Source organism: Mus caroli, chromosome 14 (assembly GCF_900094665.2).
Source record: "Mus caroli chromosome 14, CAROLI_EIJ_v1.1, whole genome shotgun sequence".
Lineage (NCBI taxonomy): Eukaryota > Metazoa > Chordata > Mammalia > Rodentia > Muridae > Mus > Mus caroli.
In genome coordinates this window covers 92043824-92064830 of record NC_034583.1, presented here as the reverse complement: position 1 = coordinate 92064830, position 21007 = coordinate 92043824, and the positions used below count along the sequence as shown (strand labels likewise).

At 41.8% G+C, this 21007-nt stretch overlaps 1 protein-coding gene across 14 annotated transcripts in view; it reads right to left on the bottom strand.

Moving 5' to 3' along the window:
• Lmo7 (LIM domain 7) overlaps positions 1 to 21007 on the bottom strand; it is a 206428-nt gene that overhangs the window by 34540 nt on the left and 150881 nt on the right. For 6 of the 14 annotated variants that reach the window (XM_029469225.1, XM_029469229.1, XM_029469224.1 and 3 more), the window contains 9 exons: positions 18677 to 18929; positions 17532 to 17813; positions 16764 to 16964; positions 15215 to 15934; positions 14187 to 14216; positions 6564 to 6681; positions 4443 to 4585; positions 2503 to 3076; positions 708 to 1013 (listed from right to left, as the gene is read on the bottom strand). In XM_029469225.1, the coding sequence (XP_029325085.1) occupies positions 708 to 1013; positions 2503 to 3076; positions 4443 to 4585; positions 6564 to 6681; positions 14187 to 14216; positions 15215 to 15934; positions 16764 to 16964; positions 17532 to 17813; positions 18677 to 18929 (2627 nt within the window). The remainder of the gene's footprint in view (positions 1 to 707; positions 1014 to 2502; positions 3077 to 4442; positions 4586 to 6563; positions 6682 to 14186; positions 14217 to 15214; positions 15935 to 16763; positions 16965 to 17531; positions 17814 to 18676; positions 18930 to 21007) is intronic. The other 8 variants (XM_021181949.2, XM_021181951.2, XM_029469228.1 and 5 more) reach the window with 4 other exon arrangements.

The following is a 21007-nucleotide window of genomic DNA, read 5'->3' as shown; positions in this document are numbered from 1 at the left end:
TTTTGGTAGAAGCTTTGCTTGCTTGACAAAGACTTTTAGTGGGCTTTACGTGTAGACCGAAAAACATCTATCATCTAATAATTGTGTTGAAAGCCATCTGTTAGGGTTTTAAACAGGAAACATTACAAGTATTCCATTTGTTTGTAATCTGCTGGTATGTTTTATTTGGAGTCCAAATGTTCAGAATGGCAGGTGTCAAGCTCTAACCAAGCCTCATTGATCGCACTGAGAGACAGGAGTAAAAGCAAATGCTGCCATTCTGAAGTACAAATTAGTAGGAGAAGCCACAAAAAATTTACTCGATAACAAAATGCTGTGTCCCCAGAGACAAGCATCCACTCAATGGGACAATCTCTCTTTGCAGCTGGCTGATTTCCAGAGAGAAGGGCTTTGCTTACTCACACATACATTAATGGTCTGCAGCAGAAACTGGAGAAACGTGGAATAATAAAAACTTCAGGCAAACCCTCCAAGAGACTGGTCTACCAAGTTTCTAGAGACACGGCTCATGAAGGTTGTCTGGGATTTACAAACTAAAAGCTGGAAGGGACTGACTGCCCCCACACTCTGTTAAAAATAGACCATACTATATTTTTGTGTAATATAAATAGCAACCTGTACTGTAAAGCCAAAGGCTGAAACAACTGTTTCCAGATTAAAATCTTGAAGTATCTGAGCCACATGGCTAAGAACCCTCCAGAACTTACCAGGGACCTGGAAACTTCCCTCAATGGTGAGCCTCTTCCTTCTCCAGAGTCAGACACTGAATCCAAAGCAGATATTGATGAGAACGTGGCTTTGGAAGAGGCTGCCTGGTCGTGGGAGAGAGATGAGGAAGGGAGTGTGGGAGAGGACAAGCTTGCCACATCTTCTGTGGCTATGACCTCCTTCTCACTGGCTGAGCCCGAAATAAAGTGGCTGGAGTCAGGCTTCGGGCCAGTGGCTCTGCCCAAATCGAGTTGCTCTCTCTTGACAACTTCAACATCTCCGTTGTATTTCCAGCCATCATCCATCTAAATTAGGACACATCATTTTAAACTCAATATTCTGCTAGCCTTAGGGTCAGTTTTTTTTTTTTTAACAGACTTATTAATATTTTAAAGCCACTAAAGTGACACATGTTTGCCACAGCAAGGTAACTCCTGTCAAAGGCCTGGAGTGTGTTCCTTCACACTACGAAATATGCACGTGCACAGAAACACGTGCTCTGATAAAAGCGTCATTATGTATAGATTTCTAAAACTCCCTTTGTTTGTTCACATCACTGCAAGTCAAAAGATACAACTCCAAGTAACTAGCTCTTTGAATTGTCAGACATCCCAGAGTGTGGATATCAATCATTTCTCTATTTGATAGCTACTTAAATTCTTTCGATCTATCCATCACTCCCCCAAAGAACTGCAACCAACTGGAGCACGCCTTTTTAAATGGAGCTTTTATTTTATAGCCCAGATGCTCCAAAAACTCACTGGATCAAAGGTTTTATATCTGAGGTACCTGCCTGTCATTTTTATGAAGAAAACAGACGCCTGCATTTCAGCCTTGGCAACACCACATAGTTTGAACATTTAAAATATTTCTAAGTCCGATGAGGGAAAAATTTGTTTACCTTTGTCCTCATGCTAAACACGAGGTTAAACCTGTTTCTTTGTGCTTCCGTGAATTCCTTTGCGTTGAGATGGCCGACTTGTTTTTCTACACCCATTGCTAGTGTTTATCTTTATTTCTTATCAAATGATGGAAATGCCTTGCATCTTGGGAGTTGTCAACCCTTTATTTGTAATGCCTTTCAATAGCAACAGTGACTCAAACTGTCCTATGCTAATAGTACCTACCATATAGATTTAATCTAATAGGTTTATATATTTTTTAGTAGGCTGTTCGGGGATTTCCTGGATGATTTAGGCAAGCTAAAAACACTAATTTTTTTAAGCCATAATTCTTCTCATGTGTATGTCAGGATTTTAAGATCTGAAGTGTAGATGGGTAGAACCAACAGAACCATGACCTTTAAATATTCAGGACCATGCTACTTCATTTACATAACTCTAACATGTCCCACACGTGCCAACCCCTATTAGAGACACAAGTGGACATTTTTTTTTTAAAGTATACTCAGTCATCAAGTTGTAAGGTAGGAAGGAAGGACAGGGTAAAAACCTTACAAATATAACTCTGAGAACATTTAACAAGAGCCAGGTAAAACCTCAGTACTATAGGTCAAAGATGGCTGCTGGTAGCTTCATAAAGTCCAACTTAATACTTCAGAATCAAAAAATATGACAAGAAAAAAAAACCCAAATGTTCTGCCTTAAAATGTATCGTATCTGTTCTTTAAAATCTAATCACTCGTTTTTACTAGATCTAAATTGACGTGAAAGTTGTTTATGGACATCATCTATATTTTATTCATCCAGTATCTGTGCCCAACTCAGCCTCTGTGCAAGCTCCCCCAACTCATTGTGCTTAGGGGCAGATTAAAGAAACCTCGGGCATTTTTACCGTGTAGGATCTGGGCAGTGAGGAGATTCCCCTTGAAGATGTGCCAAAAGGTCTCGCTGTGACCACAGATGTTAACCTGGCTGTATCGGTTCTCTGGTAACTTCTAGGGAGAGAAGCTGAAACCCGAGTGGACTCTGCTCTTGTACTCCATGACTGCTGAGAAGAGAGTGAGGATGGACGCTGTAGTGCAGAAGATAGAGAGGCCGGGTGTGGTTCCTCGGAAGGCAATGGGGTCTGGCGTGGTTCTGTGGACAGCAACGGGGCCTGGTGCAGTTCCGCAGAAGATACAGAGGCCTGGCGCGGTTCCGCAGAGGGAGAAGGGGCCAGACGTTGCTCTTCGGGAATATGAGAAGCAAGCTGAGTCTCAGCTACTACACTGTCCTCTCTATTTGCAAATGTTGTGGAGTCTTCTTTGGGCATCTCAGCAGGATGCGCTCTTGCCTCATCTTCTAGTCTCTCGCTCTGGTAACGAGTTTCTGACAGAGTCACTGTAGGAGGGAGCACTCCATCATCGAGGATGTCATCAGAGGAATAGGTCCTCCTCCAAGACGTAACTGTAGAACCTCGAGATTCCCTGGGCAAAGAGAAATGTGCCATTACGACAGAGTTATGCATTTGACCCCAGATGGGGTAAGATAATGACTAAAATGTAAAGTGAACACAAAAATCAGCAACAACACTAATGGGATTATGCAGAATTTTTAAGCATCAGCTAAGAAACTGGTCTGACCTTTTATTAAGGAGAGTCTCAAATGGGTATTTTTGTTTTTGTTTTTGTTTTTTCGAGACATGGTTTCTCTGAATAGCCCTGGCTGTCCTGGAACTCACTTTGTAGATCAGGCTGGCCTCGAACTCAGAAATCTGCCGCCTCTGCCTCCCAAGTGCTGGGATTAAAGGCGTGCGCCACCACGCCAGGCTTCAAATGGGTATTTTTCATCATAAAAAGGTTGTAATAATAAAATAAAGAAGGTTTAACACTTGATTAGTCACAGGTTTTCAGCTACAAATTTATGTCTTTCAAAATGCTTTAGGTGGCTGACGACCAATCTGATTCTGCCAAGTTTTGCTTCATAAAATTCATAATGTATTGATAAAAATAATAGTAGCACCAAAGACTTGAGCTTTTATAGAGATCCGGCCAGTTCACGGAGCTTGACAGAATCCCCATGGGCAATTATAATAGATTCAAGCTTATTATCCATACTTACAGAGAATGGATGAAACAGCTTCATCTGGCAGTTGGGAGGGAGCCTCTGCCCCCACCCCCGGGCTAACCTCTGTAAGAAGTGAATGAAGCTCTTCATCATTGGCATTTTGGACACAAAGGAGCTTTGTTTCACTTCACCTGCCGGCATATTGCCTTTGTGACATTCTTTGGAAAGCATATTTGCTTTCTCTCTGATCTACCAATCTCCCCCAGAGCCACACAGTTAACTTCTCACTCATGGAAGTGGAAATTTCACTTTTATCCTGCTTTTACAACTCAGAGAATAAACAAACCCACACATCCACACTTGCATGGACTTCCTTAAAAATCTAACTTAGCCTCTACCACTACCAATTCAACAAGGAATTGTTAGAGTTCACAAAATTCATTTGAAGGTAAAGGTTTATTTTACTTAACTACCCCATCTTTAAACTCACTTTAAATTGAGAAATTCAGTGGGTTTTTTTTTTGTTGTTTTCAAATACTGAGAATATCTCCTCTTTCCATAGAAGAGTGTACAAATACCCCTCAGCAATGTTAAGTAGTATTTTTTGTTGTTGTTGTTAACTCGGATCACTAATTCAGCCGCATTATTTTAACACTTCAAAGCCCTGACTGCTACAGCACATGTGTGATTACAGTTTAGAACTGGAGACTACACATCCCCACCACATACAAAGCCCGTATTCCCAACACTGGGGTCTCCAAACACAGGGGGTGTCCAGTTCTTTACCTGTCCTGCAGCATTTCCCTAAATGTCTTGGAGCTGCGGTCAGACTTCTCAAGTGCCTGCTTCTCAATCTCTTCCCTCTCTTCCTTTTTCTTCTGCAGATCCGAAGTGTAACTCTTCCGGCGACTTTTCCATTTTGCAAGGTCCTGAACGCGAAATCACATCAGCCTGCTCATACCTGAATTTCTACACGTCCTTTCCTTGCAGCAAGAGCATGCTGGAGTATCCCATTACAATGCTGAAACCGTTCACTCCCACTTGGGCCAAGGTGCCCTAATTTTGCTTTTTATAGCCAGTGTTTCTGTACCAAGCCTTTATCTCATGTGTCTGCCGGAAAACCCTGACCTAATAAGAGCGATCTCACTTTTGTTATCCTAGAAAGAAAGTATCACATCAATGTCTAGTTCTCAAAGAAGGCTAAATGCTTGCAATTAGGTACTAGATCTGATTGGCCGGGAAATATTTCAAATTCAATTTCATAGCACCCCCAACCCCTGATTCACATGTGTACTGTGATAAGAGGGACAGAAAAGTCTCTGCAACAGTCTAGCTCAAGTGAGTGTTCTATCTAGTTCAAGCCCCAGAAACACAAAGATGCATAAGATGTGGTTCCTCTCGATAAGGTAGACTATACATAAAGATCAGTGCCTTGTGTGGTAGGTCTGCCAAGGAGAATGGGGGATCTAAAGGAAAAACAAAACAAAACCAGTTCTCCCTACAGAAGGTGGAATTGCAGATTATGGGGAATACCCATTAGGTTCAGAGAATCAAGTTCCCCTGGGAGGGAACAACAGGGAACATAATGTAGGCATAAGCCCACACACTTGCTTCCCACATCTCCAGAAACATGTTCAAAAGCAGCCAAGACAATGTACCTAATGCAGGTTTCCAATTATCCCTAGGTACGCAAGCTACTTGTGACACTCAGGGATTGACGCATTTTGAATGCAACAAATATTTCCCCATTTCCAAACCAGAGAAACACCATAGTGAGGATTCCGAGAGAAACTCCAGTCCAAAGGGAAGGATACCCGAGTTCTCAGACCAAACCAGATCTCACTCCACACACCCAGGGCTTGGAAAGTAAGTCTGCCTACTAAACTTGGGGGTCACCCAGGGCCTCTCCCGCTGTCCTGCAACCTGAAACCAATACAAACTCTTTTCCCATAAAGAAAAAATGTAACCCAAATATTCCTCTGCGTCTCCCCTGATATGTAGTCCACCTTGATAATTACTTTATCTAAACTCACTGCGTGAGTTGGTCAAGTGATGCTGAGCTCTTTGCTGGGTTTTGCAGGGATCGACATTAGGCGCAGCACCCCTATGAGGCAGGCACACTAACATGGAATCACCCCGAGGCCTGTGTGCTGTTTCCTGTTCATTCAATCAACTTTCAAATAAGAGGACACTACATGGTAGCAGAGTAGTGCCCTTGTACATCAGCACTGACTTTCTCTGATGGTTTCGCTCATGTTGTTACTCAACGCTCTTACTATGCAGTCTTCCAAGTTCTCTGGGTTTGGAGAGATGATTACCAATTACAGTCCTTTACACTCCTACAGCTTGCAATAACTGCTTCATCCAACTGATGGAAGTTATTCTTTAAGATTCAAGATAAAGGTTAAGTCTACGTCCATATGAACAATTGTATAGGCCAGCTCTACAGAAATGGTTAATGTTGAATCACACTAGATCCTGACTTCAACCAAAATATTACTCTGAGTTATAGTTCATCCTGGTCTCCAAGGTAACTTTGAGAACTCTCCCCACTAATGCTAAGATCAGAGCTACACATCCGGTTCCTCTTCCATCTCAATCTTGAGCAATGCTCTTTTTTCTAGCAGAGGTACAATTAGCTATCATACCTCAGCTCAGCCACTCCCCCCAGTAAACAGCTCACTCTTGCTAGGAAGAAACCTCACACTCTTTGAGAACTCACAGTCTCTTAGAAGATAAGCACACTTCTATATTTTTTACAGTGGTCTTTAAGACATATGACAGAACTTTGGTCTCATTTTCTACAGTACTGAATCTAGAATAGCAAGGAAAACTGTCTCTTAAATACCCAGCCTTCCTTTGAAGAGAAGCAAGACATGCAGCCCGCCCTCCTGGTAGAATACTCACATCCTGCCATTTCTGATCTTGTTCTTTCAGCTGGGATTTTATTTTCTGCATCTCCTCGTAGCGCACCTGACGCAGGTGCTGAACATCCTCTGCGCTGACATCGCTCAGGGACTTGCTCCTGTCACAGAAACACCCACAGTCACAAAGGTTCTCGCGGCTGGCCTGAGGGTTCACATGAAGACTGGGCTTATATTTAGAAATTCCACCTAAATATCTACTGCCCTACCCAGATGCTTCAGTGATAGTGTCCCTGAAATAGCACCACACCGATAAATGGTGTTTTTCCAAAGCTCGGAAACAAGAGCCTGGTGTTCAACTCACATGTGAGATGCTTTTTTTTTCTTTTCCACAAAGTAGTCAGAATAACCTTGAACAGTTCTAAAGGTGATAATCCGGTGCTTGTATTTAGAGGGGTCAACTCTAAAATTATCTTGGGGTAAAAGTCATTAACGTCACCTGTCTGAGTTTGTCTATTTTGTCCATATCCCCTCAAAGATAACCTAGTACAAGTTTGGCTGTTTTTTTTTTTTTTTTCTTTTGACTGGGCCCTTCCTAAATAATTTAGTGACTACCTGATATTTTCTCCTCAAGTTCAACACCATGAAACAATGTTCTCAACCATTCTCTAAGATCCACTCTGCTGCTGCGCAGCTGGACCCATTCACAGAGGACCACGAGTCATTCCCACAGCCCATCAGAACCACCTCCATTACCCTCTCCTTGATCAGGCAGAGTTCACGACTTGTGGCCCCTGTATACAGATATGTGCAATCAGGCAATAAAGCCAAGAGTGGAGGGCTTCAAAACCTTCCCGACTCCCATTACTACTACATATTTTAAAGACCATTGTAACATCTTCTAACAGACTTTGAACTCTCGGAGAGTATAAAGCTGGCTCCCTAGTAGTAAAGAGACTGCTCACAAGAGAGTTAGTGACCAAGTTGGGAAGTGACTACTACCCCTGTGTAGACCACACTGATGAGAAAGACCTCTCAGGAAGGCTGGGATCAGCTCATCCCTGAGATCAATGAGAGAGAGTCTGAGAGAGAATTTAAAAGGTGGGCTAGCCGAAGTCCTCTTTATTGTATTCTGAGCTTAATTACATTGTAACTAACCATATATTACTTATATTACTATATCCTTGGACACCTAAGTTGTGTATTCTCCCCAGATCTACTATCACATTTTTTTTTTCTAAATCTACTCTGAGCTGGTTCAGGAATACAGTTGTAACTACCTAAGCAAATGCCTCTGGAGGCTCCAGCCAGGAATCTGCCCCTCTTTGACTCATTTCCAATGACTTGTGAATAGGCACTTATGCTTGAATAGGGACCTGCTGAAATGCTATCTGAAAAAGACTTTTTTTTTTTAAACTGGGCCTCAGCAAACACATTGTTAATGCTGATACAGCCGATCTCAAGCTGCTTTTCCTCAGTGATGGTTAATGGTGGTACCTGCATCCCAGCCATCCACATTTGAAAGCTAAGAACCACTTTTCACTTTTGTTTCTCCTCACTTTCAATTACTTATCTTCTCATTTAATGCAGCTTTCTTTCCATTCAGACTGCCAGCAGTCTAGGTCGAGCACAGCCCTCCCCTGCATTTCCAAACCAGCTGCTTACATTATCACTGGAGAAGGCTTCCCTCAAATGCTCCCTCCAACTCAAAAAGCCCTTGGCTGGTGCCTCTATGCCTTTCAAAATACCACTCACAATTATGGCTAAGCTCTCTCTCCACGGTCGCCTGCTCACCATCCGTTTTCCTCATCTTAGTTAAGGTCAACTCCATCCTTCCACTGTTAGGCTCAAAATTCCTGAAGTCACCCAGGTTACTCTCTTACTGTCGAGACACTTATTTCATTCATAATTCATCTGGTCTCTTTTTCTAGAATCCAACAACTTCTAACCTCCTCCCCATCATCAGACTGATCAACACTGTTACCACATTATCCACTTGGAGAATCCCAAAGATCTCTCTGCTTCCACCATCCAACTCAACATGCTCCAAAGAGCAGGTTTCTAGGTCACAGTCGGGTCATGGGACACTGAGCTCCAGATGTGGGCTCCAATGCTTTGAATTTATCCGGCCCCCAAAATCAGGAATCTGCCTGTACAACGCTGACGATCCTTGTCCCCAATTGGTTTTTGATCGATCAATAAAGAGCCAATAACCAATGGCTGGACAGACAAACTGAAGCAGGACCTTTAGATTTGCACAGGCTAGTAACTGGGAGAAAGGAAGCCAGAGAATTGCCATGATTTGGGGGAGAAGGATGGGACCTAAATCTTCAAGACCTTTGAGGTCTGAAACAACCTGGTCCCTTGCTGCCTTTCCACACTCATTTCTAACACTCTGCCTCACTCTCCTGCCAAGTGGTTGTCTTCCTTATGCTCACCCATCTTGCTTCTCTCCTTGTTCTTCCATCTGCTCAGAATACTTTTCATCTAGCTACATGACTTCTCTTCACTTCCAGGTATCCACTTAAATGGGATTCAGTGTTTCCTTCCTTCCATCCTGCAAATGCCTGTCTCTTTGGGCTGACCCCAACCCCAGACCTCTTTTCCTTGGACATTCACTGGCATCTAAGAATTCTTATTTCCCTCTTATGTGCTGAGTCCTGTAAGATTTTCAGACATTACATCTGACTGTTTGCTTATAGATTACTAGGCTTAAAACAAAGCCCAGTCCATAGTGCATACTCCATAAACACATTCAGTCAATGATCTAATCTAGGTCGTGTTCTACCACTTGCATGCAGTCTTCGTGGTTCTTCCATGTGAAAAGTGGACTGCCTTTCTCTCACCTACTCTAGTACTTTAGCTATAGTATTTCTCATGTTTACTAATTCCTGGTGTCATCTTATATAGTATGCACAGGCATGCCTAGATCATCTCTCTCACAAGCCATATGCTTCTTGGAAAGGAAACGAGATTACAGTACCATGCATGCAGATACACTCAGTATCTGTGCTAAGAATGAGATAACGCTGAGCATAGTCAAGCAGAAAATCCAAATTGACTCTCTGGGAAAGCATGACTGCTCTCCAAGTTTTATAGCACTATACAGAGTTAGTAGGGAATCAATTACATATAGACTATAACTATACAAAAACATGTCAATCTATATATGTATAATTTACCTCTCACTAGGTATAACTCCGTACCCAAGTTCAATGATGTGAATTTGAGAATATAAACTCACTGAAGCCATACCTACATGGTAAGAGGCTTTTTGAGTTAAAACAAAAATATTCAATAGAAAGAAGAAGGGAATTCGCAGATCCAAGGCATGAGAAGGGGTTGGATATGTAACACCTGAAGCTGCATAAACTAGAAAACAAAAATACTATTTGATATGCCACTAAACTTTCTATGGGAAGAAACTTGAACTAGTTGTACTAGTCCAGAACCTTCCATGGCTCCTTTCCTTATTTTCCTCCTCCTGGGCTGGGAAGCATTACTGTGTACTTTCCCATACAGTGTGCCAGTCAAAGGTAAGGCCGACGGCCTCTCTCCCCTGAGGGCCTGAGCACTGAGCTGGGTCCAGCAGCCCAGACGCATACAGCATGAACAAAGTGAGCCAAACATGAGCTACAGTAGACAAGTTTTTTGTGTAGGCAGGGCTGTGAGCACAGTTTGTTCCTGGGGGTATATAAAGTTACCCCCATTAAAGCAAGAACACAGGCCGAAATGGTCTCTGTAAGCTCCAGCAAGAGACAAGGGAGGGAGGGCTCCAGACCAGCTGGGTTTCTACCCACTGAACACGCGTCAGTTCCTTCTCCAGCTCCTGGTCCACTAATGTAGAATACCTAGGTAAGGCTCTGCTGGTGTGTGACTTTTAAAACAGGGTGCTATATACTAAATCTTATTAAGGCAGGTTCTGACTGAATGGAACCTGGTAGATACTAACTCTGTAAACTGCTTCAAGTTAAAAAGGTTTGCCCCAGACCACAGAGATAACATCTACAGCTTCTGGAGTACAAAAGATGATGAAGTCTTTCGTTACCAGCATTAACACATGACATCAGAGTCTCACAAGATCCTTGAGTGGCCCCAGCGCTGCCAAGCAGTCTCTCTGAGTTTCCTCCTGAGGCATGGTCCCAGCCCAGTTCTACTCCCTGAGAGCCTCCACGCTTGGGAAAGCCGCAATCTCGGTCTCTTTTTCCACATCTATGGAATGCAGATAATACCTGCCTGTCTGCCTCCCAGAAGTGAGATAAGCCCTGAAGACAGCATCAGGGAGCTCTTGGAGGACAGGCCTAGCAGGGACCACTCACAGGTGAGTCACACGGCTCTCTCAGTGTTACCTGCTACATTGGCTTATACTTCCTTACTCGGAAGGCTCGGGGTTACATCTCCATTTGTATTTGCTCCCTGCAAATCCAGGTGTAACAAGTGTCTTGCCTTTCCAATTTATTGAATAGTATTAGGGAAGGATGGGAAGAAGTTTAAGAAGAAATCTTTATAAATCACAAAGGTATAATTTCCTTGTGCTCCCCTGATTGCATAGGATGCTTCTGGCACTTTCTGCTGGAAATAAGGGTTATCCTAAAATCCAACTTCAGTAAACTGGCAGATGGATGTCCATAGAACAAAAGTGCCCAAAGAGCCAATATCAGACCATTTTCCCTAAATGTGAATTTATTCATAGCCTTCATTGAAATTCAAAAAGAATTAAGTTAAGGGTCTCTAGCTTTGGAAGCAATATAGACATGCTAATTTATCTATGTGAACATATATTTTCATTAGACACTATAGAATTTTGTGATGAATCGCCAGTATTCAAACCTATGTGTGACACTTTGAAATTACTATCAAGTAGAAAAAAAAGAGCATAAGAAAGAATTTTCATTTATAGATTGATCGACTTATTTGGGAAACACCATTGACATTTCAGCCAGAAAATCAAGTCCTGTAGAGGGTTAGCCTGGGTATTGCAGGGCATTTACAAAGTACTAAGTGTAGCATACACACTTGGCTGTAAGATGAGAAGTATTTCTAGATATACCTACATGTCCTCTAGCGTGCAAAAAAAAAAAATCCTCAGAAAATAACCCAGGTCACTTTGTCTACCTCCCTTTTGCCTGCCTTGATCGTATGTCCCGATTGTTATGATTGATAATCCTACAAAGTCATTTGGCAAAGCTCTATAAGGAAAATACAGCTGCCTTAGCAATCTTTGACCATCAATTCACATGTAATTGGCATTTATTTTCTTGTGATACTAATAGCCGATTTGGTGGTTATTACATTGAAAGTTTGTTTATACATATTTTTATAAACTGTTGTCAGTACCTCACTTACATCATCATATATGACCAGATCCCAAACTTCATAAAACCAAACAAATGAAAATTCATGCAACACAAAGACACACACATGAGAACTGACAGTCACACACAAAGCATCTTAGTAAACATAATGGATTGCATGCCAACCAAAACTTAGTAAAACACTTACACAGCATGCATAGGCGCCCAAAACTGCACAAAATGCAAGCTGAAATTTAATAAGCAAAGGACTCAAAAAAAAAAAAAACAAAAACAAAAACAAAAAAACAAAAACAAAAAAACCCTACACATTCCTCTTCAAATTGCTCTGCAGCACAAATAAAGCATTCATATAATGAATGGGCAGTTAGTTTCTAATTACAAAGTAAACTTTTCCACTATATTATGTTTAGAGAAAGTTCACTCAACATAAATGTAAAATGGAGTCACTATAGGTAACTCATTTTTAATTTATATTTTACTCTCATTGCAAGAAATCGATATAAGGAAATCACTGGTAACTTGAACAACAACAAAAAAAAAAATAGAAGAAAAAGGGGGAAATTAAATAAACTTACAACTGCTTCTAAACAGAGTTGCATTTTCTAAGACACATGAGGCCCCATTATCAGACAAGTCATGTAATATTCATTAGTCTCAATTAACTGATTATCTTGCTGTATGTGTATAGTTACCTTAGCCCAACACTACAGGAGGATTGTTTTTAAATAGCGTTTTCAATCAAATGCTGATAACCAATACAGCTAAGTCCAATACCTGGAAGTGCTGACTGGAAGCATGTGCTGCCGACTGGTACGGTTAAGAAAAAGATCCTTCAGCATTTTGAGGTTGAATGTTTACATTTTCTTTATGGGTGTCTGTGGTAAGGGTGGGTGCATAGTACTGGGGACTGAACCTATAGCCACGGGCAAGCTAGGCATGAATTCTACCATGAAACCCACTCTTGCCCTGGGTAATTCAAGTCTCATCACAACGATACACTAAGAACAAATAGGTAGGGCCAAGTCAGAGATAGTTACATACTTACCACACACCTCCAAGTATTTACTCTCTGGGTACCTAGACCCCCTTAGGAAACCTATTTTAGAGATATGTTTATGCTACAAAGCCGAATGAACATTCCTCACGAAAGTTATAACGTCAGGACGCTTGAAGCTTCAAGGGGATTTTAAATCAAGTTAGAACAGCTTTCCTGCGATGCACTGATAAACAGATATTGAAGTGTTATGCCAAAAACGAATTTCCTCCCCCTCAAACGCCAACTGGGAAGGGTAACGGCAATAGCTGCCTATCCCTCAGTCGTGTCTCCAACATCTAGAGTTCTTACCGTGAATTCTGTTGGCAATCTTGGTAGCTTCTAAAGTTTCCAAACTATTAACACTATTAAATACTATTAAACTTAGAGGTTCAGAGAGATTAGACAAATCATGTTAAGGGGGACAAAACTCAACTCCTAAGGCTCATTAAAATATTGAGTGTCCTTCACCTCTCCTCCTCAAAGACTATTACCAATTGATTTCAGTTACAGAAAGCCAGGTAAAACTGCATTGAGAATGAACAACAGCCTAAAATAGTCTAGAACTGGGAAAACACGTGAGACAATCAGATTTATATTACACTGACATGTTTAGCCACTGAATTTTAAATACCGGTAGACCAAATCTGTGAAATAATTTAAATATACTTCTTGTAACAATATCGGAAATGACCAAGATTACTTTTTATAGTTTTGAAAAGTCTAGTTTGTTCTTTATAGGCAGCTACATTACAGTTAAATTTCTACCGTAATCAAGAATCTTGGAAGTATCTCCGAAAACTATTAACTGTGCCCACTAATAAAATTCCTCAGGAGCTAAGTGTGTGGATTCTGCCAGCTACCTGAGTTCTAACATTAAGTAAGCAGTAATATCTTTTCCTATCACAGGCTCTCAAAGACGTAATTTGTGGGGGAGACCTTCAACAAAAAGAAACCAAAGCTTAGTGTATTGTAGGAATCATATAGCAAAATGAGCGTAGTCTTAGCCCGATGCTTTGTGACTTTCAGTTATTACATTAAAAAAGAAAATGAAAAAGAAAAAGTGGTGGAGTTAAATTTTAATACAGCCAAAAATAAATAAATAAATAAATGATATTGCTTTATACAACAGTTCATGCATTGGACATTTAAATACAAAAATATTGCTATGGGGTTGCAATGTTAATAAAAAGTAAGTAGAAGTCCCATGCACTGCACACAGCACCCATTTAGTGACATGCCAGGACAGAGGTGCAGTGAGTTACAGAGGAGACAAACAGATAGGAGGGGTTATTTTTAATGGGAACCATACACTTACCCATTCTCACCATAGATCTTTTGAAAGAGTCTAAGAAACCAAAAAACCAAACATTAAAAAGGGCCATTCTCTCCAGTGGTGTTCGCTTCTAAGTACTTGATGTCTTTAACCTGAGTTTAACTGAAAATGGGCAAATCTGAACCGGCCGCCCTTAGCTGCTTCTTAAATATCAACTTTTAAATATTTCAACTTTTAGTCAGTCTCCAATGTCAACGAACTAAGGTCAAATAATATCAACATTTTCTAAATTTACTACTCTGAAAGTAATTTTTTTTTTTTTTTTTTTACTCCATAAGAAAAGTTCATAAGAAAAGGCCTCCGCTTGCCAGGAGCTAAGTTAGATTTAGGGCCATTTTGCTGTATTCAGCCTGGTCAAATTTGCCCGTTCCCCACCTATAGCAAGCTGAAGAGCTATCAGGAAGCCACGTGGCTCGTTTTACAGAAATGGCCACAACTACAAACAAATAATTTGACAGACTCATGCATTTTAATGGAATTTGCACTGAACTTTATAAATAAAAATGCTACAAACTGACAGTTCACAAAACCTAGAATGACCACAAAAATCGACTTAAATTGAAATCTGCAATCACAAAGTTTTCAGAAAATATTTAGCTCAGTTAAAAAAAAAAGACACTGCAAAATATGATAAACACATAAAACCAAACCACAGCAAGACTGCCACAAAAGTGGTAAACATGATGATAAAAACCTGCCGACACAATTAGAAAATATTTTTATCCAATGTCACATCAGAATGTACTAATGGACTCTTTGAAGCCAGGGGCAAGCTTTGCATATACCTTTTCCAAGCAGCCTAAGGTGAGCAACTATGGAATCGCACTTCTTCCATGAACTGACTAAAAGTTTCTCAAAGCCAAATAATTTTTTTTTAAACAGGATGCTTCAAAACGGCACACAGCATGCAGAGCTGAAAAATGGATGCGGCTTTTTTTTTTTTTTTCAATAAGGAAAGTTACACAAGAGCATCCATCACAAGCCAACTCCTTGCAGAAACACACTCTGACCTCTCAACCATCAGCCGCTTCCTGTGCCTAAGCCTGCTGGCCTCCCGGATGGCCTCCCACTTCTGCAGGTCGGCCTCGCTGCAGGGGCCAGGCTTGAAACTGATGGGAGGTACAGCAGTCCCCAGCTTCCAAGACTGGATCTTGCGAGCCAACATGTCGTCTTTCTTCTGTCGGTAGGAAGGTACTAACACTCTACAGCCGGTGCTGTTTTCTTTGGGTGCGCGTGTCCTTTCGAGCACAGAGAGAAACTTCGCTTGGATTTCTGGAGGTAGGGTCCAGGGTTCAGGGAAAGGGACTGGCTGGTACCTATCCGGGGCCCCAGAAAGGGGCACTTCTTTCTTCTGAGCTGGAATCCTACGGACAATCATATCATCCTTTTCTAAATCTGGAAGTACAAGTTCACCTTCCCGACTCTGCAAAATTATATCTCGTTCCACGGCATCGTCCGGCTCCGAGAAACTTCTAAAGTCTTCAAAGGCTCGAAGGACACACGGATTTGCATGGAAAGCCCCTGTTTTTCTGACAAAGAAATCGTCATTTTCTAAGTCGGGATCTAGGGCTGGCAGCTCAAGGTCATGGGCTCGATAGCCTGGTGCGGGAGAGAGATTCTTCCTGCGAGTTATGAGCCTGGGGCCAGAGGTAGGATCGAGTTTGACACTTGTTTCCGAGGACAAGATGTCATCAGAGTAGGTTTGGAGGGCCTGAAGCAATAAAAACTGACTGATGCACAGAAAAGAGAAAAGGGAGGGAGAATCGTAATAAGTATGAGGAGAAAGACAGCAGACCAACCAGTAGTCATCGGGGTTTATGGAGGGCGGGGGTTAATTTAGGAGCGATGGAAAGGAGTATTACAAACAAGACAAATATTCAAAACTAGTCTCTGACTTTCCTGGGGCATCATCTAAAGAAACACGAGGCTATCCTCCCAGGAAGAGTGAATACTATCAAGGTCAAGTCATTGACCTACAACTCAAATCAAGTGGACCTCCCAGCCCAGGCCTGGGCACCGCTCCTTGTACCAGCTTTCTAATTCCATTATCCACAGTGGCTCGTCCCCTCCCTAGAGGATGTGTGATCAAGAGTTGGCCATCATATATACTGTATGCTGTAGTGCACATCGTGGTAAGTAGAAATAACAAACTGGTCTATATTCTTAGAAAAGACCCCGAGGTGGGTTTAGGTTTGTCTTCTCCAGACTTGCCCTTCCCAGTGCCTACCTAAAAATATTTCCTTTCACCACATCTCCATACCCAGCACAACAGTAAATTCAGATAATATTTTAAAAAGCAATTTTGGAATGGTTTCTCAATAGGATTCTTGCGTATTAACCATTGTGCACACTGTTGTTTTAACAGCCTGTTGATTTCTACCAACTTTTCGGCAACACCCTCATGCAGAAGGCAGGGTGTTTGTTACACACCGTGCCTTTACCCTGTGTCGTTACGTTCCCATGGCTCAGTACTCAGGTTCTAGGTTAAAGTAGCAGCAGAAGCAGTCAAAGAAGGTGTCTGGTCAGCCACAAGCAGGTAGCTCATGCAGACAGGTGCACCTGGATTCCTCCAAAGCACTGCTGGTCCTCCTGGCTGCATGGGTGTCCCGTGACCTCATAGTGTGTTTGGTAGCTAGCTCCAGCAAGAGTGAAGGTCTTTGGTAGTTGCTGTCTAACCTATGGTCTGCCTTGTCTAGTCTACTGAAAATGGTGGAGCTTTGGAAAGAGCCCGAATCCTCATTCTCAGAGTCAGAATTCCTTCTGCCGAGAAGTGACAAGGAGAAAAGGGTGAGGGGTGGAGGAAGCAAAGAAAGAAATGAAGAATGTAAGCTTTGAAATCAAATGCTGAGATAGAAATAAAAGGGGGGGAGCCTTTTAAAGTCTAGAATCTGGAATATTTTATTGTGCTGCTGTTATTGTTGTTGTGTTTTAATAATAGAAATATAGGCCACAGGCAGTTTATTAAAAGAAAAAAAAAAGTACCCTCAGGGGGTGGAAGGGAGTTTACAAGTAGGTCAGAAAGTTTCCTTTTGTTTTGTTTTCTTTTGTTTTGTTTTTAGAGACAGAGCCTCATTTTGAAGCTTAAGACTTTTTTCAAACTTTTAATCCTCCTGCCTCAGCCTCCAGAGTGCTAAGATTCTAGGCATACGCCCCCATGTATAGTCTAAGGATAACACTTAAACATTTTTCTTTAATTATCAGAGTTCTACAGATGTTAAAGGGCAAGTCAAGCTTTCGGGCTCCCTAACTGAAAAAAAAAAAAAAAAAAACAAGACACAGACTCCACCGGACTGGGACAGAGAACACCAGGAGCATGCATTGACAAACCTGAATCCCTGAAATTCCTTATACCATGGCTTATAAGTCTCTCTTTTAATTTTTTTCCAGTTCATATCTTCTGGAGTCCAACATTTGGGAAGGAACTGATCAAAAGAGCTCCCTGGGCTTGGCATGACTGGGCTAAGCTTCCGCACATACAGATCATCCTTCACAATGTTGGGCATGCGCGTGAATTTTTCCTCTTCCTCTTCTAAACACCAAGAGGAGGTGGAAGTTTCTTGGACTGTGTGCCAGGTCTCCATCTTGGGACCCCAGGTTCTCCTCTGGGTACTGTTCAAAATATCCAACCAGGTTAAAATACTGTGTGAGCAGTTTGTGGCGAAGAACCCGAAAGGCATGCACTCTACCCTCTCTCTCAACGCTTACACCCCTGTGAAGGAAATACGTTAACTCCGCATCTCAACACCACAGCTCCTAGGGCCAAAGTCAGACATTACAGCATCACCTCACTTTAGCTAGAGAAAAGCTAGATACACAGGGCTATGTTAAGAGAAAGAAGAATTCTAAGAGCATTACCTGTTGCTTTTGTTTAATGCAGTCAGCAGCAACATGGATACCCAGACCCAGGATAAATAGATGTCTGACCTTGTTAGTGTATGTAGCCAAGAGGCTAGCGTATCAAGAGAAAATACTCAAAGACAAGAGTTGACAGAGGTGGATTATGAGATGAAACCCTCAGGTCTCTTTTCCACATGGAATCTCTGGTTGGCTAAGTCAATCCAAAAACACATCAGGCAACCCCGCTTTCAGAACCACGAGGCTCTGTGCTGAAAGATGGATTGGAAAAATCGTCCTTTACTCTGCTAAGTCGGTGGGACAGTAAAGAGTTTCTTTTCATGTCCACTGCTATCAACACGAAAGAAAAACAATGGAAAGAACACAGCAGAGCTCACATCGGTCATCCAGTGAGCTGAAACACACCAATAAACTGAGGGCATGCATCTGGTCATTGGATGCTGGCGTTCTGAAACACAATAACTGTCTTCAACATAGGACTGAAAACAGAGGTAAGAAAAGAAATTCCCATTGGTGGAAGCTATACTTTAACTAGCCATTTTGTTAACCTTGTTAAACCTCATTAAACAGTTCCACAAATCCAGAAAGCACTCCGGAACCACATCCCATGACACTACCTTGAAAATGTTCCGTCTGTTTCTGTGTAGACCGGGCTTGCCCAGCTCCTCCTGTTATCCTCATGTTTGTCTGGCCTCTTCTTCCTCAAAGGTGCTGGCACATAGGACGGCTGCTTGCTTTTGTTCGGCAAGAAACGATTGAATGGGAGAGCCGACTTTGGTTCAATGGCTGAAATCCTTCGGTAGGACATATCATCTTTGTTATAATCCTGCATTTTGAATGTAAATTCCCAATCGATGTCACTTTCGCAACCTATAACGGCACAAAAACTTGCTTTACTCTCCAGGGCTCTCCTGCTGAAGCCCCTTCCCTCAGCATATTCTCCTCTCCCCTGGAAACCCAGGGCTGCTGCTGAAAGGCCTGAATATTTTTAGAACTTTGTCAAGAAGTTGTGATAAGACCCATGAGGAGGGACTTGCCTTCCCACTGGAGGCACACACGTAGTACATTCTTCTGCAGCCATGATAAGCAAATAAATCCCCCAAGCCCTGGACAGTCCCTTCTCTTTCCAACCTTCTTTGACACCACAGTGCTTCATAAATTTGGTGAGGTATATCACCTGATAAAATCCAATGAGATAGCGCAAGTCTACAGGAACTCAGTAATATAACAAAAGGCAGGAAGCCATCAGATTTCCAGGAAGTAACAGTCAAGCATAGAAACCAAAGGAAGACTGACAAGATTCAATGGTGATAGACAGACCCCTGTAAGGCCACTCTTAGGGACATGAATCCTACACCAGAGAAGACAGGCTAGATGACATCTGAAGTCCTAATGAATTATATCTTATGCATACACGAGAGCACCAAACTAAAGCTTACTTGATAAGCACAGAAGCTGTAATGGAAACCAGGAATTGTGCTTAAAACTCTACTTAAAAGCAGGTTTAACAGAAAGGGGGAGGGGTTGTTAAGAGGAGGGGGAGAAGGGAAGAAGGGAGAGGAGAAGGAGGAAAAGGGAAAGGAGAAAATGAGAAAGTATTTGTGATAGATCCCAAGGATAGACAGAAACAGATAATAATATATTCTCTAATTAGAAGAAGGAGGGAAAAAACAGCTCTTAAAAACCCAATAAGAATAGAGAGAGTAACTACACAAGTCGCCTGCAGTAAACTCCTTCCTGTCCCTTCTTCCCTGCCTCCAGTGCACTTGTAAAACGCCAGTAGTTGGTAAGGGTTGCAGGCTTCCTCCTGGCTGCAGAAGGCGTCTCCCCTCATAGCTACTGGCTGTCAGCACACCAGCCAGGTTAACTTGACCTAACACAGTTTGCCTTTGTCACCTGCCAGGCAGGAATGAACAGCAAACAATGCCAATATGGTTCAGAGGAAGTGGTCTGACATAGCTATGTCACAAGAACGAGTGAAAGGGGAGTCTGGGTGGAAAGATGGCCACAGCCAGGACAACCAGAGTCATTAAGCTACTTTCCCTGTTTTGTGTGTGTATGTGTTTGTTTGTTTAACACTTTCTTTTAAAAGAACAACAAAAAAAGTTGCTTTCCTTACTAAAACCTACTAGTAAAATTTGTAAATCACATTCCATTTGTTTTTTGAAGTTTTAAACTTAAAAATATTATTTTTAAGCCTATATACAAATACCACTCCTGATATGTTTTCATATAAAGCTCATTACATGCACAATTTTCTAATCCTAAAAATATTATCCTAAGTGTGGTTACCACCCACTATAATTGTGTGGGTAGCAGAATTTTAATACAGTAATCACAGAAAAGCTTCATTCTCCTGGAACCCAGTTCCCTCCCACTCCCCTACTTAGAATTGTCTACCTGTCCAGCCCTTAAACAAGGTTCCCTTGCACTGAGACTGTGGGGCCCTCTGCTTTGCATCACACACACCAGGAATAGGTCACATATAAAGGAGGAGTTGACCTTACACCAGTCGGTCTGTACGTTTTGATGATAAATCTACACTTGCCACAAACCCACAACCTTTCTTTCTCTCTGCTATACTTTGCCAAGTAGATATAAATTCAAACAAAGCATTCCATAGGCTCCCCGGTCAGGACAACGGAACGCAGTAGGTTGAGATTTTTCAGGCTTCGTTTATAACTGTGATTACTCCGATGAACTATAAACTTAGATTGGCTTCCTTATAGGTATGAGCATCTTCATCTGAACTCTAAAAGAGTCACACCTCAGTAAAGACAGTGACAGTTACAAAGGTTAACACTAAGCCATTCACATTTTTCTACTCTAAAGGAGTTTAGTTTGGGTATGCTTCACTAACTTTAAGAAAACAAACATATTATTTGTGATGTCTGAGATTTTTGCATAATAAAGGTCTTGGGTCAAATATTTATGTCCATAATAAATAA